General features: G+C 46.5%; 1 protein-coding gene across 4 annotated transcripts in view; it reads right to left on the bottom strand.

Moving 5' to 3' along the window:
* Positions 1-27,473, bottom strand: part of FAM207A (family with sequence similarity 207 member A) — a 44,892-nt gene that overhangs the window by 4,535 nt on the left and 12,884 nt on the right. For 3 of the 4 annotated variants that reach the window (XM_027666232.1, XM_027666231.1, XM_027666233.1), the window contains exon 3: positions 1,701-1,854. In XM_027666232.1, coding sequence (XP_027522033.1) covers positions 1,701-1,854 — 154 coding nt within the window. Of the gene's footprint in view, positions 1-1,700; positions 1,855-4,945; positions 5,017-27,473 lie in introns of those variants that run through there. The other variant, XM_027666234.1, reaches the window with a different exon arrangement.

Genomic DNA, 27,473 nt, shown 5'->3' with positions numbered 1-27,473 from the left:
CCAGGCTGGACTGCCCTCCAAAACCACCAGCACATTGCCTGTTCTCTTGGACCACATTAGCAGCCCAGATTCATTACACTTCATTGCCTTCATTCATTATAAAACAGAATAAAAACCTCCCTGTAATGCGCCTTTACCCTGCAGGAGATCAAATTCTTGGAGAATCTAATCTTTTATTAATAATGATGACAAATCACCAGAGTATTACCCTTCCTTTCTGCAATGATTCAAATCCTGTAAAAGCCTCCTCTGATTATTTCAAACACTTCTGCACACACATCCAGGAAGCCAGAAGCCAGCAAGGGGAAGAAAAGCCCTGTAGCTCCTCCATGCCATTACTGAGGGGGGGTTGCTTTTGGGTTGGCATGTCACAGGCAAATCTGGCTGACATCACCCAGTGTCAAACTCCCACCTCCACTGTGCTGACTCAGGCTTCCAAAAGGACAGACTAGGGATTCCACACCCCCACAGGAGGTCTGGGGGAGGGGGGGAGCTGACAGCACATCTCCAAGGCTGGAGATTTGTGCAAGATCACCAAACATAGGTGTGCCACACACCCTCTGCTATGAAGGGCACTACAGAAGAGAAGGTCATTGCAGTTGCTGGGAGGAGTATTTTGGCCAGTGTTTCGCCTTAAAGCATCCTGCAGCAGATGGCCAGAGAGGGATAAGACTGGAGGAATTCTGACTGGAGAAGAGAAGGCTCTGGGGAGACCTTAGAGCCCCTTTCAGTTTCTAAAATGGTTCCAAGAGAGCTGGAGAGGGATCCTGGACAAGGGTCTGGAGTGACAGGACAAGGGGGAATGGCATCCCGCTGACAGAGAGCAGTTTTAGATTGGATATTGTTGGGGTGTCCTGTGCAGGGCAAGAGTTGGACTTCATGATTCTGATGGGTTCCTTCCAACTCAGCATATTCTGTGATTCTGATAACAAATTCTTCCCTGTAAGGGTGATGAGGCCCTGGCACAGGTTGCCCAGAGATGCTGTGGCTGCCCCATCCCTGGAAGTGTCTCAGGTCAGGTTGGAGAGGGCATAGAACAACCTGCTGTAGTGAAAGGTGTCTCTGACAATGGCAAGGGTTTGGAATGAGATGGGCTTTAAGGTCCCTTCCAACCCAAACCAGTCTGTGATTCTAAGATCAAGGCAAGTGTACAGCCACATCCTCTCCACTCTTTGCTGCTCAGAGACCTATGCCAGCTGCACTTTACAGACATGCAGCAAGCCCTCCACGGAGCTGTTCTCACTGGATTTGTCAGGTCCCACCTGACAAATACACAGGCTTCCTTCAGCCCTGACAACCTGTGGCAAGGAGCTGTGCAAAGCAGCAAGCCTCCTGCTTGTACTGAATCTGTTACTCACTACATACATTTGATGTCCTTTAATTCTCATACTGGAAAAGATCACATCATGACAGAAACGGGGTAAAGCCACCCACTCAGGCTCAGGTAAGCCCTGGCCCCAAACTCCAGCCAACCAACTGTCTGTTCTCTGCAAGACTTGAAGTTTTGCTTGTACTTTTGCTGTTCATTCCCATTGAAAGAGAGGGCAGGCTGAATAAATGGTGGGATATAGGAAAAAAAGAAAACAAGAAAAAAATGCTCCTTGAAGAATTAGAAGCTTGTAGCTACAAGCTGAGCTGAAGGACACTTCATCCCGCAGAAAGAAGGGAAATACACAGCCCATCCCCAAAATGGCACGTACCTCTTCACTGGCTTCCTGCCCCTGCCACCTGTGGTCAGGTCAGAGAGCTCAGGTAGGGCTTCCATCAAGGGCTGCATGTCTCCCACCACAGGTGTTGCTTTTCGCTTCGCTTCGGCTTTTTGCTTCTGTTTCATTATCTTCACACTTTCTATTTCTGAATCAGAAATAAGGCACTACTGAAGGAAGGAGAAGTGTCTGCAGGAGATAACCCTTGAGCTAAGAAATTAATAGACTGCTTAACCACCTAGAGGAACAACAGGCCAGAAGTGACCTAAACCAGGGAAAGACCAAAAATAATGCAGCTGGGTCATTCCCCCCCTTACAGGTTGTGTTTGCTTATAACTATATACATCCCTTCTGACAGTGCAACGGGAAATGAAATTCCCACACTGATTTTGTCTGAACTGCTCCCATCCCTTACACTGTTCATTGCTCACAGCAACACAGCACAGGAGCCCTGGTGTGGCAAAAAAACCCACACTGACCTTGCATGGAACTGGGTGAGAGAAACAAGAGGGGAAGGGACAAACCAAGTACAGTCAGCTCCACATCTGGCCTTAAACAGGCACAGCCCCATCTCTGCTTTGCTGCTGGGACCAAACAGTGGTCTCCTAGCACAGGCAGAAAAGATGGACCTAATTTCAGATGTTTACTTAGTTTGGAGCGAGCCAAGGTCTCACTTTCGTGACTCGTAGTGGAGTGCAAGCCACTAGATGCTGGATAAACTGGACCCTTGGAAAAGCACTGCATTAAGTGGCAGAGACAGATGGCTCTTCCTCAGAACCACATTTCCCAGTCTCCCTGTAGCAGCTCTGACATGGTTGTGGGCACAGAAAGCTCCACAAATGTTATATCAGTCTCCCCTTCACCCATGGGAGGTGGGCTTTGAAAGCCCACAGGCTTCTGCCTCAGTCCTTGAGGCTCCCTGGTGTAGTTGTAAGTCCCACAGCTGCCCAAGCTTCACAGAGCCAGCAGTTGCCAGGGCAAGCTCCAGCAGAACATGCCCTTTAGGACAGCCCACAAAATCCCAGAACTCATACAAGCTTCCAGCTGAATTCCAAGATGCCCCAACCTGACCCAGAAGTCCCTTGGACAACTGCAACGATGAGCCTCAGTGCTGAGCTAAAAACTCCATGTGTGGATATGACAGAGTGCCAGAAGCCGTGGTAGCACAGGCAGGCCAACAGCTTCCAAGGCAGCATGGCCACAGAAGTATTTTGGTGGGAGCAAAAAAGCAGCCAGTCCCACTTACAGACCACAATCTCAGGTCTAATCCTGCTCCCATAATCTCAAGGAAGCAGAACTCAAATTCACTGGATGGCTGCTGGCTCCTTTAATACCTCTGCCTTGTTTGCTCTCCAACTCGGCTGAGTTGAAGAGCAACAGTTTTTCATGAACTGCAATTCTGCTGTACATGGATGTTTGTGACAAATCTGGATTGGAAACGCTTCTCCTCGCAGCAATCCCTGCCAAGAACACAGCTTTCTGTTCTGCATCACTTCTTTTTTTGGTCTGGCTTTATGAAGCTGACTACTTCAGTGCTTTCATAAACAGTATGCGCTTAAAATTTTCAGACACCTGATTCTGCACAAACATCCCAAATTCTTTTCCTATGAAGTCTTGTTCGTCTGAGGAGCCATGCAATATATATATTTTTAAATGCGCATACTTCTAATGTCTGAAGCATTACATAAGTTTTTTCCCCTCTCTAGTCTCTCTTAAGATTACTTATTGGAATGGAAGAAAGCTCCAACTTTTGCATTTGCTCTACTGGGCTGAACTTTGGTTCCCAGGGTCTTGGCATCCAGTGTCACAAGAGCAGCCCTGGGACAACAAGAAACTACAAACTCAGATTTAGGAAAACAGAGATGCAGTGGTAACAACCTCAGCTGTCCAAATTGGGTTCTCTTTTGGCGGGCAAAGAGTTCTTTCTCCACAAAAAAAAATTTTTTTTTTAGGTACTTTTGTGCCTGTAAAGCACTTCTAACACATAGTATCTTCTAAGGGAGATTAATTTGGCCCGGAGTTTACTGTGTTGGTGTTCTGCTCAAAGCAAAGCCTCTGTATTTCATTTGTATTTCCTCAACTTAGTGATTTCAGAGACAAGAGAGAGGGAAAGAGGCCACAGCAGGGCCAAAATAACACACATGATCTTGGGAAAGATAGATGCTACAAAGGCATCAGGAGGGCAGGATTAAGAGAGTGTAGGGATCTTGCTTCTGGGCTTTTCCAAAGCAGCTGACCTTCACTAGTGCAGCCTTCTCTACTTTGTGTCAAAGGGCTGCAGATGTCAAAGGCACTGTGAAGCTTTTGGGAGAAGGTTTCCTTCACACACAGAGTGTTAAATTCTCAGCTTTTTATCTAAGAGGAGCTAGACACACCTTCTCTGCAAATGGTGAAATCACAGGTGAATGGACTTGAGCTCAGAGCTCAGGTGCACAGAGCACATGGTGTAGCAGAAAGCCATATCCCTCTGCCCCAAACACAGTCTGCCTTCAACTCTGTTGGGCAAGAAGGTATTAGGGGAAAAGCTTGTCCCAAGAACACCTCCAGGTGACACAAGGAATCCCTCTGCTACACTGGGTAGGACAGCATAGTCTCTTACTGTGCTGCGACACTCGAAGCAAAAATACAGACACTTCCCACAGGAAACAGAAGCATTTCTGCCATGGGCTGGTTTTGTTTAGCTCATATTTCACAGCCTCGAGAAAGGCCAGACTGTCTGGTAAATGGGTTCACTGACCTGTAGCATATGGGAAAGAGCAGTAACACAACCAGCAGTGCCCAGAGTTCTCCCTTCCTGCAGGCTCTCACCACAGAGGTTTGGGATGAGATGGTGGCAGCATAGGTCTCAGCTCCAGGCTGTCCTACCACCCCCATGGCTCCTCGGCAACAAGGAGCTCCACTACACAGCCAGTCCTATCTGTACCAGGGCTTTAAAAGACAGAAAAACACACTAAACTTACATGGGCACAGTGTCCTATCTGGATAAAGAAGGAGTTTATGTAGTCAGATATATTACACGTGGAGAAAGATCAAAACCAGATGTGGGGCAATGACTCGGTCTTGGCGCTTAACATTGAGCAACAATACCTGGGACTTCGACCCCACCTGCTGGGGAGCAGGTGTGAAGGTTTCTGAGAAGCATTCAGCCCTTCCCAGCACTTAAACCCACACCCAATGAACAGGGAGATCCACCAGAGCCGTGCTCTGAGATGTGTGACATGCTTCACAGGAGTACTCACTCTGCAGCCATCTTTCTTTCCTCAGCTTCATCTTTTCTTTTTTGGAAAGAACTGTTTTTTCTTCTAAACCTAGAAGAGAAGAGACATGAGATGGAGCCTGGCTCCTGTACAACAAATTTCATTCAACCCTCGATTCTTTTGAATTTGCTGGCAGGCATTGCAGGGGCTACACTGCACCTCCAACTTTTAGCCAAACGAATTAAACCTGACTTGCTGTCAGTTAAAAAACAAGAAGCAAGCAAGTAGATCAGATCAGCAGCAGAGAATCCTAGAATGGTTTGGGTTGGAAGGGACCCTAAAGCCCATCTTGTTCTAACCCCCTGCCATGGGCAGGGACACCTTCCACTAGCCCAGGTTGCTCCAAGCCCCGTCCAACCTGGCCTTGGACACTTCCAGGGATGGGGCAGCCACAGCTTCTCTGGGCAACCTGTGCCAGGGCCTCACCACCCTCACAGGGAATGATTTCTGAAATATACCTGGGACAGCCCTATAAGGAGCAGTCGATCACTAGCAGCTTGTAAAATAGGCTAGTACCTACTATTTACCAAATTCAGTATGGAAAGCAGCTGTTGAGCACTGGTATCCAATACCAAATAAAATAACATCACAAATATTTTTACTGGCGATCTGTTGCAGATGCTATAAAATTATATCTTTTCTCTGGTGTTTAAAATAAAACTGACTTTAGTCAACTTTTCTCCTGAAATGTACTGGGAATACCAGAATGCCAGTGGAGGAACAAGCTCCCCAAAGATCAGTCCTCTCACTTGAGCTTATGCTTAAGCCTGGAAAAGAAAAAATAGATTTCGTTTTCCCAAAAGAAACAGAAGAAAGGAATTCAATGCAATTCTGCAAACAACTCACTGAGGACGGCTTCTCTGAAGCTACAAATCTTTTAGAATTATTTAAACAAAAGCGGGATCATATTTTAGTAATTCCTTAAGATCAGAACAAGCCTGCTAGAGCTGGGGGCACCTTTCCATAAAGCCAGCAATCACCACCATGTTTTGAGTTTCTAGAGGACACGGAGAACAGAGCTGAAGCTTCCACTTCTTCATATGCCAGAAAAATACATTCCTGCAGTCAATAGACCCAAAAAGCAAGAAATAAAACCATGTTTGTTGTGGTATCAAATCAGATGCCGAAACAACAAATTGCCTGTACCAATAACCAACTCTGAGCTACCACTCCCATCACCCCACATTTCTGCAGCTTCAGGGAAAAAAAGGATGAATTATGGCCAAGTGGCACATGGCACCCTGATGATATCCAGAGGGCTGCCTGCACAGGACACCCTGGCTGCCCCAGCCTGCCTAGATTTCAGCCATGGCAGTGCTGGGAAGATCTGCCCCTCATCTGGAAACATGCTCATGACTTCACTGGAAAAACAGCACCTGGTGGGATTTGTTAATGAAAATTAAAAAAACCCTGCAATTCAGCCAGCTGGCCAATTCTAGTAATAACAGCAATTCAGGTTTGGGGGTTTTTCACCCCCCTCCAAATGGTAGTGGAATATTTAAGGAAACAAAAGCTGTTTTCTTGGCAAGAGCCCAATCTTGCTGCTGGCTGGGGATGGTGGGCGGCAGCCAGGCCAGCAGCCAGAGATCTCCTGAGGGGTGCCCGGGGAAAAGGAGTTGGACCCCTCCCATGTCAGCAGTCAATTCCTGGCCTTTTCCATCACCTGCTTCTCCAGACACTCCATTTTCCATATCCCAACTTGCCCCTCAGAAGGCTGTTTTGCTGCTGGAAGGTGCCAAGTTGTGTTTGGCAACCTCGAGCTGTGAGGCCGAGCGCCAAAACCGCTGGAAAACCACTGGAGAACAGTGGAGGCAGAATTCGTCTGGTTAATTAACAGCACAGACTGTCCCCATGGTAGTCTTTTATTCTTATTTAGCTTGCAAGCACCTTCGAGATCAAAGCCAGACCACAGCTTCACTTTAATTATTTTCCTGTGAAATCAGAAGGGTTTGGGTCCCCTTTTCCAGCCCATTCCACAGGTAATTCAAGAACACTTGCATTTGAAACCTTGTGCGTGCAGGAAAGGCAAGCAAGCTCCGTGCACATTAGCTGAGGGTAATTTCCATACTGTAAACTTGACAATTATTCTTTTTAGAGAGAATGTGTTTTTTCTTTCTTCCCTCTGATCTGCGCAGTACAAGACATCTCAAATATAAACAGATTACAAAAAACCCCACAACAGCTTTTTTCCCCCCTCAGATCAAGCGTTTGATACTACTCCTGGCAATCCTCAGCATCCTGCTTTCATGGGCAGAGAAGCGGATTTTTTTTTTTTGAAGATAGCTTCCTTAATTCAAAAATCTTGGAGTTTTTTTTAGTAAAGGACTCAGACTAAAAAAAAAAATTAAATATATATATGCACTCATATATATATATATATATGACTGTTTTTCATAAGGGACTCCTTAGTCTAAGTATATATATAAATCCTACCTTAGAAATCCCCATTTTATACATTCTAGGCATTCAGAAGGAAGCTGGACTGGGTTAAAGCTGTAACACCCCAGGCTTCCATGCCCTAAGATTCAACTATTTGACTCCACAACTGAGAGGGTGAAAACACAGGTTTCGCAGTTCCAGGAAACTACATTACTTGGAGGACTTGGCCATGAGCAGAAATATCCAATAACCTATGCAGTGCCACGTGGACAAATAGTCCTTCGAGCACCAGGCATCTGCTCCCCCCTGCACAGCTGCAACGAAGCACCAAGCTCCACCTTGTGTATGAGGTATCAAGAAACAACATGTAATATTAATTATTATTCCCAGAACCCCAATGATATACATAACAGTAAAGCTGTTGCTGCTCAAAACATAATATTTTGGCAAATTGAAGTTAAATAACAACAGATGTGTTAATTTTAGCCTCGGTTGTATAACAGCAGCAAAAATGAGCATATGCCTACAGTTGTGGGCTGAGTTCACGAAAGAAGTCACAAAGAGTACATCCAAAAGCAGAGGACTGGGTGTGGTTTTGGGTTGTTTTTCTGAATGACACAGTGTCACTTGTAAATTGTCCGCCAGCCCTTGTCCAGTGAAAGGGCCTGGGAAATGGTAACTGCAGTCTCCTGAGGCACACAGTGGTGTGACCTGACAGACGTCAGTGTGCAGCAGCTGAAGGTGTTCCCCAGGAACAGAGCTGAGGGGCAACATGGGCCAGGCAAAAAGTCAGCCAAGATGTCCTCTGGTAGAGGCGATGCTCCACAGGAGCCATCCTGGCAGCTCCCTGCCCTCATTCCAACCCACAGCTCCCAGTCAGTGACCTCCAGCTCCACTGCTCCAGAAAGCATTGACTGCAGAAGTGTCTGAGGAACCCATGTCAGTAGTGGGACCAAGGCTTGGAGGTGGTAAGGACAGAGACAGGGAGTGGGTATCCAATCTCTTTGCTCTCTTGCTATTAGAGGAGCCCCAAGAGACAGCTTGGTAGCCTGTACGTGGGCACAGAGACCACATTCAGGTCTTATCCAGCCCAAGCCCTGCCACACCCTGAGCAGGCTCGGGAATCAGTGTTGGAGGAAAAGATGCCAGCTCCTGTTGAGGCAGGGTAGGTTTCACCATGGATACAGCATTTGCCTTTTATGTTCCAAAACAAGCAACATTATTTTTGTTCACCATTGTTACACCGGCACACAAGCTTCCCTCCTGCCCTGATGAAGAAGGCATCCTACATCATGTGAGATCTGCATTCTCCAACCCTCCAGATCCCCTGGTTATTTAAAGCAAAGCCTACTGCCAAGCCTGGCTTCCCATTGGAAACCCAGGGGAGCAGCGTAACTTGTGTCCTCACACCAAGGTCATGCCTCTGCCAGGCCTGGTAAACATCCCCAGGCTCTGACCAGCTCCAGCATGGGCACGAGGCCTCCGTGTGCAGCAGAGCTGAGACTCAGCTCTTGTCAGCTGCAGAAGGGCACACATGACATGTGGGAGCACTTCCCCTCAGGAGGTGAACTGGGAAGTCACAATCTGCACAGCAGTCTGTGAGAGGCAGCTCCATAGAGAAAGTCTGTCCTTCCAAGCAATGTCTGAAGCACACTCAGCCCCTGCCACAAGGCAAAAGTACCTCCTTCTTCTCCTCTTCTGCCCAAGGGCTTGTCCACTCTATGTGTCCTCATCTTTCCCACTGTATGCTCTCAGCAGCCCTCCCCAGCACAGAGCCTGACCTCTGAAGGGTCAGTCACAGATGGGCACACAGAGGATGCTCAAAGTGGCCCAGCGTGCGCCACTTTTGCAGCTGGAGGGTTATTTTTATAACCAAGGCTGAAAGAGGCACCACGCTGCAGTGAACCCAGATTTGTGAATCACATGTGCCACAATGACTGCAGAATGCCCCATCTGAGCCAGGTGCTTGGCACTGCTATTTCACAGCACAGAGAATCACAGAAAAGGTTGGGTTAGAAGGGACCCTCAAAGACCACCTAGTTCCAACCTCCCTGCCATGGGCAGGTACAGCCTCCATTAGAACAGGTTGCTCCAAGTCCCATCCAGCCCTGTCTTAGGGGAGAAACACCCACAAGAAGTAGTGCTGGAGGACAGCAGGACAACCATGTGGCCTCTGCTTTATTCTGCTGATGAATTTCCTTAGTACCTCTCTTCTATCACCTCCATTCTGCTCCAAACACCCTGGGGGGCAGCAAATCGAGTCAGACCCATTACTAGCCCAGGACACTGAAACGCTGCTTTCACGTACATCTTGCTGGCTGTGGAAAATTTCTCATTAAAAAAAAATAAATTGTAAATAACCCCATGTATTTCCTATCAGTATGTCCTGCAGAAAGCATCCTTTTTTGATTTTTTTTTTCCATTTAAAGTAACTTGTTCTTATTACACTGCAGATGCACAGTTTTGCTTGAATATAGGGGGTACCACTCACCATCCTTTCTTCCTGCTGCTTGCACATTTGTCGTTTCTCTGGGAGTCTTGCACAACTACAGTGAGCAAAAGGCCAACCAACCTCTGTGTTCAGTAAATTTGGAGGTACCCTCATACTGTTCTTCCACCAAGCATGGAAGTGGGAAATGGAAGGAAAAGGAGGAAGAGTTTTGAACTAACACAGGAAACATTTAGATTAGATGTTACAAAGAAATTCTGGACTGTGAGGGTGTTGAGGCACTGGCACAGGTTTCCCAGAGAAGCTGTGGCTGTCCCATCCCTGGAAATGCTGCATTACATTTTACTTACTTCCCTTCATGTTTCTTCTGCCCCCAGAAGAAAATAAAAAACAAACAAAAAAGGCAGGTCTCAGTACTCCCTCAGCTGGAATACTTCAAAATCCACAAAACATGCAACAAGGCTCACCCACAGAAGGGTGCCCTGGGAAACACATGCCATTGTCAGGGACTTTCCAAGAACAGGTGTGATTTCCTTCAAGAAACAGGGTTTTACAGCTTTGGGAGAATGAGTCTGCTTTCAAGAAAAGACATTTCAACCCCCTCTGCCCCTTTTCATGTACATGCAACAAGTATGTTTTTTCCAACAGTAGCACAAATATTCTGATATATTCTGATATATTCTGAAATATTCTGATTTGTCAAGGAATGGCAGGGCCAAAAAAGTTGACTTTTCTTTCCTTGGTATGTATTTGCTCTCTGTGAAGCCCCATAAACTGTTTAAATACCTATGATCACAGTGAATTCAATTTTATGCCCAGAAGCTCTCAGCAAGTTCTGCTGCAGCTTCCAACCTCACAAAAGGTCACCCAGTCCAAAGAGAAGAGAGCAGCAGGGGCTGGGGCATCAGTGCACCATCCCTGGAGGTGTTCAAAAGGCTCTGTGGATGTGGCACTTGGGGACATGCTTTGGTGGTATACCTGGCAGTGCTGAGGGAATGGTTGGACTCAACCTTAAAGGCCTTTTCCAACCTTAATGACTCTATGATTCTATGAATGGCAAAGCCTTCTTGCAATCAAGCTGATCCAAGGAGCTGCAGGTCTGCAGGAGAGCCTCAGATTTTCCCCACTCAGTCAAGAAACCTGACCATCCTGATATCCTCCCTCGCAACTGTAAGCAGAGGAACCCCACCAGTGGCTTCTGAGGGTGACTTCATGGCCCCAGCCCCCTCAGAGAGAACCAACCTTTGCTTTTACCACTCATGTACATCTCCAAGAAGTGCAGACAGTGGACCTCAGGCCAAATGGTGTTTCAGGCAGCACCAGGGAAGGCTGGACCCTCCCTCACCTGGGGGAAACAACACTTGGCTCAAGATATTCCTTAAGAAACATGAACCTCTCAGGTTCGAAAGCTGGTGAATTTGTACAGTGGCATTAAGCACTGCCATCCATTGCCATCTTCCTCTTCTGCAATTCAGATATAGGGGAAAGATACAGGCATATATATAAAATAAAATATTCAGATATAGGGCTATGCAAGGACACCAAGACCAGACTCTTGGGGGAAGGCTCCCCTGGGAGTGTGGGCAGCCCTCACTTCCCAAAGAGACCAGCCTTCCCAAAGTTGCAGCACCCAGTCCTAGCAAAAGCTTTTCAGGTAAACAGCACATAACTCTCCTTGGGAGTACATCCACTATAGCTGCTCCCGCTGGTCCAACAGGGGTGCAGTGCCTCTGTTCCACTGCCAATTCTTTCCTTTGTGGAGAACTAGCAAGCCACTTGTCCTCCTTCTTCCATCCAGCACTCGCACTATTCCCGGGAAGTTGCTCATGAACTTGGGATATGAAGCACTCCTCCACCTGGCTCCTCTCCTCTGTGTCACACACTTCCAGACAAGTGACAGAGAGCAGCTGACCAGCTGGAGAGCATCATTGCAGAAAAGGCCCTGGGGGTCCTGGGGCAACCAAGCTGAAGATGAGCCAGCCATGTGCCCTTGCAGCTTTGTCCTAGGAGGAGTGCTGCCAGCAGCTCAAGATGATCCTTCCTCTCTGCTCAGCACTGGTGAGGCCACATCTGGAGTGCTGGGTCCACTCCTGGGCTCCCCAGCACAAGGAAGATACACACTTCGTGGAGTTAATCCAGCTGAGGGCCACTAAGATGATTTAAGGACTGGAGTATTTTTTACTTGAGGAGAGGCTGAGACAGCTGGAAAAGAGGTCTCAAGGGAAATCCTATTAATGTGCATAATACCTGATGGAAAGAAAGAGAAGAGGGAGCCAGACTGTTCCCAGTGGTGCTCAGTGACAAGAGACAATGGGCACACACTGAATCACTTATTTTTGGGATAATTTTTATGATTTTTTTAACTGTCAGGAGGTTATGGAGTCTCCAGATCTCCATTCATGGAGATATTCAAAACCTGACTAGACACAGTTCTGGACAACATGCTGTATCTGATCCTGCTTAAACAGAGGCTGAACTAGATAATCCTGAAAGGTTCCTTCCAACCTTAATGATTTTATGATTATTTGCAACATCCAAAACAAAAAATTCAGATTTTTTCACAGGTGCACCTACTTTCAACACTCCTGAAGAGGGTGATCCTTGGAAAGATACTTGCTGTAAAAACAGAACACTTGCCTGGCATAGCATGGGAAAGCACTGGCAGAAGATTTTTTCATTCCTACCTTTGCCTGCTACTGATTTCAAAAAAGTGCCACGAGCAGAGCACATGAGGTTATTAGCACAGATCAGCTCTTGACTCCAGCCTCAGCACACGCTGACTGTACAGGGTGACACGCAGGGTTCTGCCATCCAGCTCATGTTCCACACGGCAAGAGCACTAGAGATATGGAGAGAGGGAGAGAGGGAGCTTCCCAGCAGCCCCAACAGGACATGTCCCACTTTCCTGGCAGGCCAGCATGGTGTGGACAGATCCATTCCCTTGGGAGCACATCCTCAGTTCATGTGCAGCGAGGAAAGCACACAGATCTGTGACTCCCTTGGCAGAAAGGGATGTGCCCTTGCAAAAACAGTGCCCTTGAGAACTGTCCTGGTTCTGGCCAGGACAGGGCTAATTTTTGCAGTAGCCAGGAGAAGCCATGGCAAGGACCTGGAGGTTATTCTGTACCAGAAGGAGCACTACACTGGAGAGTACCATTCCTAAACCACGACAGGTTTGCCATCACAATCTAAAAACAAGGTACTGGGGACACGAGGACGTGTCATTCTGAGCTGTTTTCTTACTTTCTGCAGCAAATACTTTTAAGGTTCTTACAAAACCATGGACATCACCAAGGTGAACCACCAAAGTAGACTCCACAGAGTCCACAGCACAATTTGGACAGTCGGCCTTGCCTTTCACACAGGATAAAAATTTATAGTGTAACAACAAAAATACATGCACAAGAGTTATTTGTGTGGATATTGCAGTTCCAATAAAGGGCAATGAGAAGAACAGAACAGCATTTCTATAACAGCTTAAACAGTGACAAATCTCTGGAATGAGATTTATTCTGAGACCAAGAGTAATTCATATTTACCAATGGGTAATTTCTCTCCTCAGGGCTTACAAAGGGAGACAGAACACTGAAACATTCCTATGCTCTTTGACAACGCCTTATAGGACTGTATTTGAAAGAGATTTTTCCCCAAAATATCCTTCCCTTTCCTGCTAATAGGATTACCTTTGACTACACTGTCCTTCGAGAAATTTCAAAAAGCAGTAGTTCAGTATCTCTGCAGTATTACCCAGTGAAAGATCTAGATCTGAAAGAGTTGGATTTTACCTTGTGCTTGTAATTTATGCAAAAAGCAAGAAAACGTTAATCTGCCTTAATTTTCTTGCCTTTTAACTGTATATTAGCTAGTAGACAAATTGGCATTCCCTAGGGAAATTTTCCATCTCCAGCCACTGGTTCCTATAACCCCTCTTGTGCTGTTTTTGGTACCTGGCATTTCTTTTACGAGAACATTCTTACCCTATCCCTTCATATCTGCTCTTTCAGCTCCTTAGAGGAGCCAGCTCTGCTTGGCTGTACTTGTTATTACATTCCCAGTGGATGGACTCAGTGGCGACCCTGCATTTTATTGCAGAATCAGAGGATGGCTTGGGTTGGAAGGGCCCTTAAAGATCATCTAGTTCCAACCGCACCTGCCACAGGCAGCTTTTTATGCTGCATTTCCCCTCAAAGTCAAAGCAGTGGCTTGATGGGGTGCTGAGGAGAGGAGAGGGGATGGACAACAATAGGGAAAAGAGGGGGGGGAAATAAAGGATTTAAAGATGCTCAGAGGACAGAGGGACAAAAGCACAGAGGGACAGGCTTCCACAGCAGACAGGCAAATATGCCACTGTCAGGTGCCATTGCAGCCCTGGCAGCAGACCATTTGCACACAGGAGGAAGTGTGAGACAGTACCTAGAACGAGTTGTGGAGTTGTTTGCTGTTTCTCAGGGATTACAGCAAGCACTATAATCTGTTACATGCAGAGCCCCACCTTCCCCCCTCCTCCCAGATAATGCATTTCATGGATTTGTTGGTTTGTTGGTAGAAGTACTGAGTTTTCCTTATTTCTCTGAGTCAGGTTTAGCATTCAAAGCCATTTTCCTGGTAAAAATAGGACATGGAGAGAGACTCAGACAGACTGTAGCATCTGGAATTGTTTCTTTCAACTGAAATGGGGAAGGACAGGCAACTAGACTGTGTTTACTGTGCGACTCTGTGAAACAAGTGCTCTCCCTTAACCAGCTGACAGGGCAGGGTGCAGCCAGTGGGAAGAGCTACAGCTGGACGTTTCCTCAGATGGAGGAAAAGAAGGCAGGAGGAATTCTAGGGCTCACCCCTTCTGGTCCTGCTCAGCAAAGGCAGCACACACTTTACCTGACAGGAAGTGTTGGGGAGAGAAGAGACACTAAAAACTAAATAAAATAAAACAGCATTACCAGCCAGTCAGAGGAGGTGATTGTCCCACTCTACTCTGCACTGGTGTGGCCTCACCTCGAGTTTTGGGGGCAGTCTGGGCACCTCAACATAAAAAAGACATTAAGCTATTAAAGAGTGTCCAAAGGAGGGTCATGGGCACGGGGAAGGGTCTGGAGGGGAAGCTGTATGAGGAGCAGCTGAGGGCACCTGGGTTGTTCAGCCTGGAGGAGACTGAGGGGAGACACATCAAGGTCTGCAGCTTCCTCAGGAGGGACAGTGGAGGGGCAGTACCAATCTCTGCTCTCTGTGACCACTGACAGGACCAGAGGAAACGGCCTGAAGTTGTGTCAGGGGAGGTTTAGGTTAGTTATTAGGAAAAGGTTCTTCCCCCAGAGGGTGTCTGAGCACTGGAAGAGGCTCCCCAGGGAACTGGTCCCAGCACCAAGCCTGTCTGAGTTCATGAAGCATTTGGATAACACTCTCAGGCACATCATGGGATTACTGGGTGTCCTGTGCAGGGCCAGGAGTTGGACTTGACAGTCCTGATGGGTTCCCTTCCAAATCAGCATATTCTATGATTCTATGAAAACAGTTACAGAACTATTTATTACATAAAACTCCACACAAGGCTGCACCTTCAACCCTCCCTTTGCATCTGTTTCAATGCAAATACATAAGAAGGCACAGAAAAACATGTTGTTTCTCAGATAACACGCAGCTTCTTTGGTTCTTCCTTCACTTAACAATTCAGGGGCACAAATGGACTTTTAGGCAAATTTTCATTAGAAAATGTGAAATAGGAACCACTCTACAAGATAAAAACAGTTCTAAGCGTGTTTGACAGTAAGCAGATGTCCTGCAAGACCATTCCATCAGATGCCTTAAAACATGGAGAGAGGTTGCTACAGCTATACCAGTAAGGTATCCTGTGCTTGGCCTTGTTGAACTTGCTGACAGGATGGAGGAGCGGGCTCACGTGAACCTCATGAAGTTCAACAAGACTCTGCTACACTGCCAACTGTGCTAACGTGAACAGCCACACAACTGGCTAGACCAGTATTCAAATCCCCAAACACTTTAAAACCCTTGTAATAAAATGGGGTTTAGCTCATCACAGACATTGCAGTCACTAAGCAGGAGGGACACCAAGGAGAAAGCTCCATATCTCATGGAATCATTAAGGTTGAAAATGACCTCTATCTAAGACCATGAAGTCCAACTTTTAGGTTCCAGCACTAAACCCTGTCCCTAAGCACCACATCCACATGCCTTTTGAACACTTCCAGGGATGTGACTCTACCACTGCCCTCAGCAGCCCCTTCCAACGCCTGGCCATCTTTTCAGTGAATAAATTTTCCCCAATATCCAATCTAAACCTTCCGTAGTGCAACTTGTGGCCATTTCTTCTTGTCCTGTCCCTTGTTACCTTGGAGAAGAGACCAACCCCCCCACCTGGCTACACCCTCCTTTCAGGTAGGTGTAGAGAGCAAGAAGGTGCCCCCTGAGCCCCTCTTTCTCCAGGGTAAACAACCACCATTCCCTCAGCTGCTCCTCATCCTGGGAGCACAAGGCCTGTGCTCCCAGATCCTTCTGTAGCTCGGTTACCCTTCTCTGGACACGTCAGGAATCTGACACCACACACACTGAGGTCAGTTTATGTGATGTTCTACTCTAGTTGTAGCATGGGGAAAGCTGGCAGGGACACAGTTTCAGGTTCATCATACAGCTCGTACTAAAAGCTGCCTCTGGCCAGAAGTTTTCGAAGATTTTTGACAGACAGAATCCAGTGTGAACTGGTAGCAAGACTTCGCAGCAGAGAAACATTTTCTTCCTTATTAAGCCATGTATCCACAATGGATGCACTCTTTAGGTCTAAAAGAGGGGTGGGAGTCAGAGTAATGAAAACCTCCAGGGAGTAAAGAGGACAAGCTGAATTTATTTGCACTCCCTGTGATGTGGAAGCCTGACAGAGGAAGGCATCTACCAGCAAGTAGCTACTCAGCTCCCGAATCAGGTCGGGACAGATTGATGCTCTGTCTGAGGAAGGGGAGGTGCTGCCATTTCCCAGGAAGACCCCAGAAGCATGATGTTAACTGGGAGTACTCCAACCTGGCTTCCAACAGCTTTTGAAGTAACCACTGAGGTAGTTAAAGGCTTCTAGAAATTTATGATCAGCGGAGAATAACAAGCAGGAACAGGCAAGAAACAACAGCACCAGCAAAACAGCAATGCCCAGACCACCACTGGTGAAGGGACTCATAACTATTAAAAGGCAAAAACTGAAAGCAAACACAGCATGCTGCTCCAAGGTCCCTCTAACACCCTTCCTCTCAACACACCCTCAAGCTACCTAAGCCAGGAGGTAACAAACATTACTGGAGTGACACACTGTTACACGTAATTAATACATTAACTCATTTGACAGCTGAATGCCCTGTGATCAATACTCAATTATATTTCCAGGCAATACAACAATGTCAGCCAGAAACTGAACTGAGTAGACTGTGCAGCTACATAACTTCAGGGTAAAAACAAAACAAGAGCAGCAATAAGTGGGAGTTACGTACATGAGCTTCTGCGGCGCAGAGTGGAGAGAAAAGATCACATCACAAATGTTTCCACAGTGAAGGAGAAAGAATTGAGCCATGAAGGTCAAGAGAAGAATACCAAAACTGGCTGAAATGACAGGTTCAAATGACAGGAAGATAAGGATGAAGCTCCTGCACAGTAAGAAAGAGGAGAAGCAAGAACAGCAAGGGAAGGGGCAGAAACAAGGACATTAAAGGAGGCCAGACGTCCACAGGACACCATTAAATGTGCAGTGAGGTTTGTCTCCCAGCTGACAGGTACAGGGCTGCCACGGCAAACCCAAAGCCCACAGAAAGCCCATCTGGGCAGACAAGGAGAAGAGATGTTTCCAAGAAGGCAAGAGGATCACTTCTCTTCCATGAAGAGCCTACTCACTAAGTCCTCTCTTCTCCAGAGGGCACATGAGGCACTGGTTGGACAAGTTTCATCCTCTTCTTTCATTAGTTGAGAAGGAATAAGCATTCAGGGGCACAGCAGAAGGCAGAAAAGAGCTGAAAGAGGAGAGAATTCCTCCTGTCATTACTTTCCCTGCCTCTAGTTTGCTAGAGGGTCACCAAATACTTCACTTCAACAACTTCCCTTTCAGAAGCACCCGTGCTTATACCAATCAGTGCTTTGCAGAAAAACATGAACCTATTACTTTTTAAACATGACAGCTGACCCAAAAGTAACATCCAAGCCTGATCTCTGTATCCCACCATTTCCTGTGGCAGCAACTATTCCAACAGCAACATGGACTTGAATTTGCCCAGATTAGGAAAAGACTACCTAAAATGTATTCCTGAACCACTCCCTTCTTCACAAGTGTCCACCAATGCAAGGATACAATGAAAGCACAGGTGAAACTGTGAGAAATCCTAGAAAAACTCTTGAAGATCCATACAAGTATTCTTCCCAGCTAACAGCTTTCCTATTTCTTCTTGGGAGATTTGCAAAATTAGCATCTAAAGGCTGTGTTGCAATCTAGACCTGAGGGAAGGCATTTGCTGGATGGTCCTGACTGAATGCACCCCTTTAACACTGGCAAGCAGCAACCTCAGGCTACCTTTTCAGCAAGGCTGAACACTCAGGAAGCAAAGAGGATACTCCTTCAGCAGGCAGGACCAGCCTGTCACCACTGTCCAGAGAGCTGTATAGCCTGAGATTCGAGGACAAGGAAGCTGAAAGTCACATATCCGCTCTTCGCACACTTCCTCAAAAAACCTTCCCTCAGGCAGAAATAGCACTTTACCATCTATAATCAAGCTGGAATTTCACCAAAATACATATTCCAGTTAAACATGTCAGGTAATAGTCAAAAAGCTTGAAGTATAGCCAGCCACACCTAAGGTGGGCAGCCCTCAGCCTTTGCTAGGTCATGCATCAGGGAAGGAGCCCTGACTTCATTTAGTAAACACTGTTCAATAAATCTGCTGTCTTGGCACACTGGTAGCCTCTTCCACTGCATGCCTGTACAGGCAACATCTCCAGAACACCACTCAAAGGCCTCTGTATGCCAACACCCGACCCACTACTAAAGGGATTGCAGACACACTCTCAAACTCTGCAGTGATGCTGGCAGGATGCTCGGGGGTGTTTTGGGGAGCAGGGAAGAGGCCTGGAAAGTGCTGTCCTGCTCCAGGGAATACTAAATGCAGTATTGGATTGCTTGTCTCTAATGGAACTAAATTAAAAAAAAAAAAAAATCAACTGTAATCAACTTCCATGTTAATGACACAGAACCAGGGCTGTTTCCTCTGGAAAGATCGACATGGAAAGTGAAGCAATATCAATACTAGCAGCATTATCAACACATGACATTTGGAAACTTGGCACAGAGACAACAGTGGGCAGACTCCAGCACTGAGCAGCTCAGGGGGTAGGCAAATGAGAGCTTAGCTTTGGTTTAGCTTACCCAGGGGCTTGCTGCTGCTCCTTCCACCCTGCCTCCCCCAGCACTGGCGTGTATCCCCCCAGACAAACCTGCACCCAGGGTAGCTTTCTGCTCCTTTAACTGAACCAAACCAAGTCAGCATCAGGCCAAGGAGACATGTGGTCAGGAGCACAGGATGCTCCTTGAGACTGATCTTTCAGACTTCAGCCCTGAGGTCTAAAGTGCCCATAATCTATTTCAGACAGAAGTTAAATTTTATCAGTAGCAACACATCTCTAGGCCAACTGTTACCTTCATTCCAGCCTGACGTGAATGAACACATAAGCAGTTCCAAGCCCCTGGGACAGGTTCACAAGCAAGGGCAGAGAGAATGTCTGCAGAATCTCTCAGGGCTGGAAGAACAGGGGGACTCACTAGATTTGGCAATGGTGATAGCTACAGCCTTCTACTTCTGCAGCTCACTAGTCTGTTTTTCATAACAGTTAGTAGGCACTTGAAGTTTCAAAATGCCCAGCTAAGGCACTGTAAGGAAAGTGTTGCCATATTGCCCAGGTTTTCCCTGCTGGCTGCTGTCAAAAGATGGGAGTGCTCAATGTGGATACCCTTTTGTTCCGACAAGACACACTAATTCCTACGCCAAGCCTCATGGGAAGGTGGGGAAGATCTTGTCACAGTAGGAGATTCAGCAGTGACAGCACTAACCAAACCAGGAGAAACAAGAGAAACATGAAAATCATTGGCTGACCCACCCTGACCCTCATCTTGCAAGCACAGCTCTCCCCTACACAGGAACCACAGAGAACCATGTGTCTGACCATCAGACAAGGAGGGAGAGAAACAACTCTCCTGATCAAACATCCCAGCACCAATTCCCACTCTGATGGCAGCCTGGAAGTACAAAACAGAAGCAGCTTCAGAAACAGCTCAGGGGTCAACATCAAATGGTAGTTTTTGACCTGCTTAAACACCAGCTCATCAACAGCCTGAAAAAATCTTCCTTCCTCCCTGATTTCACCTTCTCCTTTGATGTTTCTAGCTACAGATTTCTCAGCTGAGTTTTGCCTCTTCCCAAGGACCTAATTAGAAGAACCACCAGCCAAAAGGCAGTGTCCACAGCTCCACTGGGAAATAAGGCAGCACGTGGCATGGGAGAAGGAAGGTGACCAGAGGCAGGGCCTGGCAGGACACCACAACTTTGTTCTATTTCCCAGCCACACTTAGACATAGGTTTGAGTCCAGAAGAGCCCTGTTGTTAGACAGAAGGAGGTAAAGGAGGGGAGTAGCTGGTAGGACTCCTAAGAGAGAAACCTGGGTGCAAGCTCTGAATGAAGAGCTTTTGGAGTGAACCCTGACTGTATCTCCCACATCTGTCTGTTAAACAGTTATGATGAACACTGCTACGGGATCTCTTCCTTCTCTTCTTCCCCACAGATTACCTGCTCTACAGCTGTATAGCTTATCCTGTCATGGCACAGGTGACTCTCCTCTCCTCCTATGGCCCCACAACTGTCCCATGAATGAGCTTTCCATCATCTCTACAGTCCTCTCTTACTTTCCTACTCACTCGTTAGGGGTATTGGAATGTCAACACCTCTGCCTCAGATGAATATCCAAAAGGGAGATCTTGGTAAAAGGTGAGGCCACCAAGCTCAAGACTCTGTCAGGAAGCTGGTGGTAAGAGGTTGTGCAAGCCCATCAAGGATGCAGTAGCTTTCAGACACACATAACAAGGAAGAAAGTGCCTGAATTGGCTCTTGGAGACCTGTTGACATGAAAAAAACCAGAGATGTCTGGATACTAAACTTTACCCCACAAGGACCTCAGGAAAGAGAAAGGCAGGAAAAAAAATGGAAGAAAAATACAGCAGATTAACATTTGGAGACATACACAGGCCCACTTCTGCATCCTGACTGCCATGGTCTTAAAAGTTACATGTTTTGTGTTTGCATACAGCAGATTCCTAACTGGTCCCAGGCACAATAACAGAGATTGGATACACATAAACCCACTGCTACTGCCTCAGACACTGCACTGCCCTGCCTGGCCCAGAGCACGTATGCAGAGAGGATCACGTGCCTCTAAATTAAAGATGCAGACGCGACAGAAACCTCCCTTCAGATGTGCATGTGGGAATTTTACAAGGAATAAACAGATACAGCTTGAATTGTAGAATAAACCAATGAACAGAAGAAAACAGAACTGCAGGAGAAACACAGGAGAGGACTAAATGCTTTGGTCTGCTTTAGGAATGGGCACGAGGTGAGGAGGAGGGCTTGGGCAGAAGACCACACAATCCAAGACTATGCAATGTGCCGGGACCAAGCTCCAGGCTCCAGGAAGGGCCACACCAGGAGGTACAGACACATCTTTTACTGGGACAGAGGGGCAGAGAGAAAGTTCAAGCCTCTTCTAAGGAACTCGCAGCACCTAAACCCCCAGGCAAGACTAAACAACAAAGAGGACTTAAAAAAAGCCTTGTCCCACTTCATTTCCTTGTTGATGAGTTTTGCCTTTCAATGCTGCCCTAGTTAATCCAATCAATCCCTGCCCTTTCCAAGAGAGCCCAGTCTCTGCTTTCCAAACAGTGGCTCTTTCCCAGTCTCCAAACAGTGGCTTAGGACCTCTTAGGACCAGCTTACCCTTTTTCCAGGACAGCAGAGACAGCATTTCTATTGTCTATTGTCACTGTATTCTTCCCCTGCTTGCTTGTTCAACTTTAATCTCTCCTCTCCTCCCTAGTGCTAAGTAGCCAGTGTTTCCAGTCTTGGCCATAGGCCTTATTTTCCAGACAAAACCTGTACATCCTATCCTGAAGCAAGAAATGTGGAGCAGATAAAGGTGCATTATGATTCTGTGCTTGACCTGACATAGCACTGCCAGCAAACTCCTGCAATGTGCAGTGGACAAATTTCTTTCCCTGATCTTTTTTCCTCACCAATTAATTCCATGATGGATCTGAAGGGCAGCAGAAAGCAGAGGAGAAAAGAAAGTAAGTACACACTAATGACTGCAAAAACAAACTGGGAAAATATATCAATTTCCAGCCAGTTGCAAGAATGCTACAGGCAAAATGGATAAAAAAGCCCCAAGCTTAACTTGTATCTCCTAAGCATACTAATCAGCTGTTCTCCATTCCAGCAGCTCTGCCACAGAACTGTGTTAAAAGCAATCTAACCCTGTACCAGGTTAGATTCTCAACACTTCCATTTCAGTTTTCAAATTGAACTAGAAATACAGTGACAACCTTACGCTAAAATAGCCAAGGGGCAGAGTTGACTTCATGAATGTATTTGGGACTTGGGATCAGGGTAGAAACAAAAAGAATTCCACCCTGGCACTGTTTAGCTGTACCACTGGCAGCCCTTCTGCCCCATCTCCAGCTGTAAATGTCTGTACCTTCAGGAGACAAAGAAAGGTCACTGAAGCTGGGCTCAGAACATACCAGGCCTGACCACAGCTTCATGCAGACAATGTCCAAGTATACAGTCTAAGTATACAGTCTATACATTTAGTACCTCCAATGTATTTTTAGTTTGGGGGATCTGACCAGTTATTTGGCATCCCATCTGGGCACCAGAAATCCAGAACAAATATGTGCAAAGAGTCCTGCAACTTAACTGCCATTTTGCTTAAAGATTTTTGCTTGTCCCGAGCCCAGCATCTTCTAGTTAGTTTTTTTCCTCTTAGCTCACTGGGAACAAGTTTAGTCTCTCCTCACCTCTGTGGCAATCCTATTTTACTAAACTTCATCAGCTCCTCTTTTCTCACAGTCATCTTTTCCAGGAAGAAGATCTCTGATGATCCATTCAATCATTGCTCATATTCCACATCTTTGGCATCAACGCTGAAAAACCGATCTACAGATAAACAGCAACGCTCAGGAAGGACAGCATTTGGCTGCAGACACAGCTATGAGCTCCTAAATCCAGGCTGCCTGTTGCCTTTGAGATGAGGTCAGTCATGGGTGCTTTTCCTGCCCCTGTGCTAAAGAAGCTCAGCGAACCTGCCATCACATTCTACACCATCACAGCCACGAGTCCTCAGGCAATGCCTACACACCAGCAGAAAGAAAAGCAGAGGCAGAGCTTCTAGAGACACTTCCTGACTGCTCCAATCAGTTTTTTTCATGAAGTAATTACTCTGAAGCTTACTCAGAGCTTTAGGACCATGGCAAAATTTCCACTGGGTTATTTTAACTGTTGATTAATTCTCCTCTCCTGGCACTTCTCTTTGGATTCTTTAACGCGTCTGGTCTCAGGCTCCCCACAGCGTGGGTTCGTTTCCCCACTCACTACACTCCATGCATTGACAAGGAAATGAAAAAAATAATCACATGTCAGAGCTTGCCCTTGATTTTAAAGTCTGTGTGGCAGATTAACATAGTGTGCTCTCCCTCCCCATGCTGCCCTATCTGTTGCACAACAATACGTCAAGGAGTTAATCCCACCATCTGCAGCTGTCAGAGCTCCTACACACCAGGAAACCCAAACACCTACAGCTCGGGAGCACTGAGGGAACACAGAGTCCAACCACATCTTCTACAATCAAACAGCCACATATTAAATGTAACCATATTAATTTCTTTTACCTGATAGCCTGCTTAGGCAATATATACAAGATAACTTTAGATTTAGACATCAAAACCAGCTCCACAACTCAGCCCGTATAACACCAGCAGACTTTCATTATTTACATAATTTAAGAGTTATTAGCTCGATTCCAGTCACATTCTGATTGGTCAGTTCCAACAACACTTGCATGATAAGTGGTTTTATAAACTGCTGCACACACAGAGGAAGGACTAAAACACTAGCATAAATATAAAGTAGGAAGAAGGGTGAGAAGACCCTGGAAAGCTTCCCAAATTGTTTGTGACAGGCATACACTTGATCTCCAGCTTCCAGCTCGGTTGGGCAACAATCAACATGCAGGATCAGCAATGCGTAACCCTTCCCCTCTCCTTTTTTAGGAGCACAAACAGCAGATTTCAAAACTGGGAAGCATTTGAAGAATGGAGCTAGAAAAATAATCACCTGGAGAAGCACAAGGCATGAAATCCACGTTGCTCTGGTCTGCAATTGGAGCGGAGAGATAACTCAAGCCCAGTCTCAAGCATCTACTGCAGGTTAACACCTGCTGCACCCAGGGACTCACTCCTGCCCCACACAGTCCTCCCAACTCAAAGGGCAAGTTATGTCCAGACCAGACACAAGGTGACTTTTTTCTTGCAGCACTAGACAAGTGACTGCCATTGATAAGTAAATGTTTTAGCACAAGGTTGAGACTGGAGCTGCCAAGCAGAAGCCCCTAAAGGACAGACTGACGTGATTCTGTGTCTGCATGAAGCCTGTGTGTTCCTAACAGCCCTTTAACCTTGAATGGATCTTACCAGTTCTACCACTCCAACATTACACAGTGAACTATTGGTTTGGGGTTTTTTTTGTGTGGTGATGATGATTACACAGTTCAAGAAGCCTAGCCCATGAAAACATTCATTCCAGGTGATGCCCAAGCACATCAAGTCTCCTTCCCTCCTCCTGTGAGCCCAGACTGCCCCATAAATGGAACTGCTTCACCACCTCTTCCAGCATCCTCTGCCACTTCTGGTGGCTGCCACTTTTATGCTGTCTCAACTGCTCTTCCGCTTCAGCTCACAATCCAGAGCTCCCAAAAGCCCTGAGGCACCAGTAGGATCACCAGCTCTGCCATCTTACACAACACAGACACTCCCACAGCATTTTCCCCCCTGGACAGGCCTACATCCACCCCACTCCTCTGCCTGGCTCCAGGGGACAGAGGTACCACCCCACTACCAAGCCCCTCTACAAACCCCTGTGATCATCACTTCACTGCAGACCTCCCACAGCATTCTTCAGCTCCTGACAAAGTTAGGCTTGACTACTCTGTCGGGGACTCTCTGTCTTACCCACAATGATTCTCACACAAGACTTTGTGTCTTGTGTCACCTGAGAGTTGTTTTTCCAAAAAAGTCTTAGAGCTAGCCCCTCTACTCCAATGTGCATGCCCATTTGGTTCACTTAAATGCAAATAAAACCTTTAAAAAAGAAAAATCTAGATCTAGGCCTCTCTAGGAAAGGCAGCAGCTTTTTAAAATTTTTTTCCAGCCCATCACCTCTTCCCCTTTTCTTTATTTGAAACTTGCAGGTCAGCATCAGTCACCCATCTTGGAATGACATTATCCTGGTAGAATCTATTTTAAAGCAAGCAAAATATTTAAAAAATGACAGGGCTCTGACACTTTGTACTTGATTCTCTCTACCCCCCTGCCAGCAGCACAGGCAGACAGTAAAAAGTCTCATTTACACTGCGTCTGCACTAGAACAAGTGGGTCCAGCCCCATCCACCCCACACAGGGATGAGATCGGCAGCTGCCAGCACAGAGCTGTGGCAAGAACACCCATGACATTAAAAGAAATAACGGGGTGGGGAAGGACCCAAACCACCGTGAGTAGTTCTCTGGCACTCCTTGCTCTCAGCTTTCAGAGCTGCCAGACATTAGGCATTGCCTTGATCTTCTTAGGTCTGAGACTACAACAGCAAACCTTGAGACACACCTGCCCCTTCACCTCTCTGCGTTCAGTATCTCCATGCTTACAGGGGAACAAGGACTGGCATCCTTCCTGTGAAGAAAGTGCTCCCTGAACACAAAAACTACACTCCCCTTCCCAAGCAGTATCTTGAAATATTTAGGCTCACTGTGCCCAAAAAGGTACACCTACTGAGAGCACCTGCATCCCCGACAAAATACCATACTAGTTCCCAGAAGAGAAAGGCTTTCACTGTAAAAGAGAGGCCAGTAGATCTTTCCACATTGCATGGAAGATGCTGGCAGAAACAGTATTTCTCTGCATGAAAAGGGCTATGGCATGAGCACTGTGCCTGCTAATTTCCTAATATGGATCACAGTCCAATGGATTTAGATGCACATGCCTACAGACTCATCACTGGGTCTTCACTTGGTCTGAGTTCAATATTTTTACCCCGCTGACAGGATATTAATTTTACCTAATGGACCAAGAGCTGCCAAGAGCTATGAGCTATTTTTCACATTTTTCTGGCTTTGTTCAGCTTTCCTTTCCTGATGAGGACCTCCCCGTTTAGTCCTGCCTTTGCTGAGGTGTCGCAGCACAACATGAAGAAATGCCAGCTTCATGGCAGACCTCAAACCAAGAGTGCAAACCATAATCTGGACTTCTCCAGGAGGCAGGACTGATCCAAGCCACTGTGCCAGGAACAATGTTTGATGATAACAAGAAGGATGTTCCATTTCAGAGGTTTGCAGGTTTGGATATCACCACCCTAAAAATAATTCAGGACAGAAAGCAGCAGCCAAGTCCACGGTGTTGTGGTAGAGCCCCCACCCATGTGAGGAACACATGGCATGCACCAAGTCGTGAGGAACCTGCCCCTTTGGGTGGACACCTTCGAGTAGAGGATAGGGAGATAAGGAAATCTGCAGGATGTAATGTCAAAACAACCAAGACATTGCGGGTAAGAGAGAAACGTATAGTTGTCCCCCCCTGCCAATCCTCATATGTGCTCTACCACACCAGGCCAAGAAGCAAAGATTAGTTAACGAAGCTTTGCTTTCACTGAGGACCTTCCAAAAATCAGAGCCAGCTGTTGGAAACCAATGGCTGATGCTGCTAAAACTGGAAAAAAAAAATAATTTTCCCTGCCATTCCTGCTATTCCAGTTGCCTTTGCTGGAACCAGTTCACCTCCCCCAAAGGTCAACAGTGTGCAAAGACGTGTACAGGAGATATTCATACAGGAGATGTTCACTCCTAGCCAGGATTTCTACACAGCTCTTTCTGAAGCCCGAAGCACACTAGCTGCAAAGTCAGTGCTACAGCCTTCTTCCACGGATGTTACATAATAAATAATGCATTTAAGTATTGTGATGCTGGACTCCAAATCCCAGCCTCACTTAGCCTTTAAAGACTGCGCCAAAATTATTTATAGTGTTTACATTACAGAGGATGGGGGGGTGGTACCATCAGATCTCATTTAAAGATTACTTTCAGATGAAGCAAGACTGGTTCTTTAACATTTTCTTCAAGCAGAAAAAGGTGGCAGCCACAGCTGGAGTACAGCAAACAAATCCATAAATGCATATGGACATATAAGCCAAATAAGAATTAGGCTGAGCAAAAAACAAGTTAGCTCTGAAAGATTCCTTTGGCTGCTTTTCCACATATTGTGCTGACCATTTGTGGTTTAATCTTAGAGAAGCTCTCCCTTGTTTGAGCCTGCAACCCTTCCAAGCTTCCAAAAAGCAGG

Source organism: Corapipo altera, unplaced genomic scaffold (genome assembly GCF_003945725.1).
Source record: "Corapipo altera isolate COAL_440 unplaced genomic scaffold, ASM394572v1 81, whole genome shotgun sequence".
NCBI classification, from domain to species: domain Eukaryota; kingdom Metazoa; phylum Chordata; class Aves; order Passeriformes; family Pipridae; genus Corapipo; species Corapipo altera.
The sequence above is the reverse complement of the archived record's forward strand: the minus strand, read 5'-3'. Positions and strand labels throughout refer to the sequence as shown.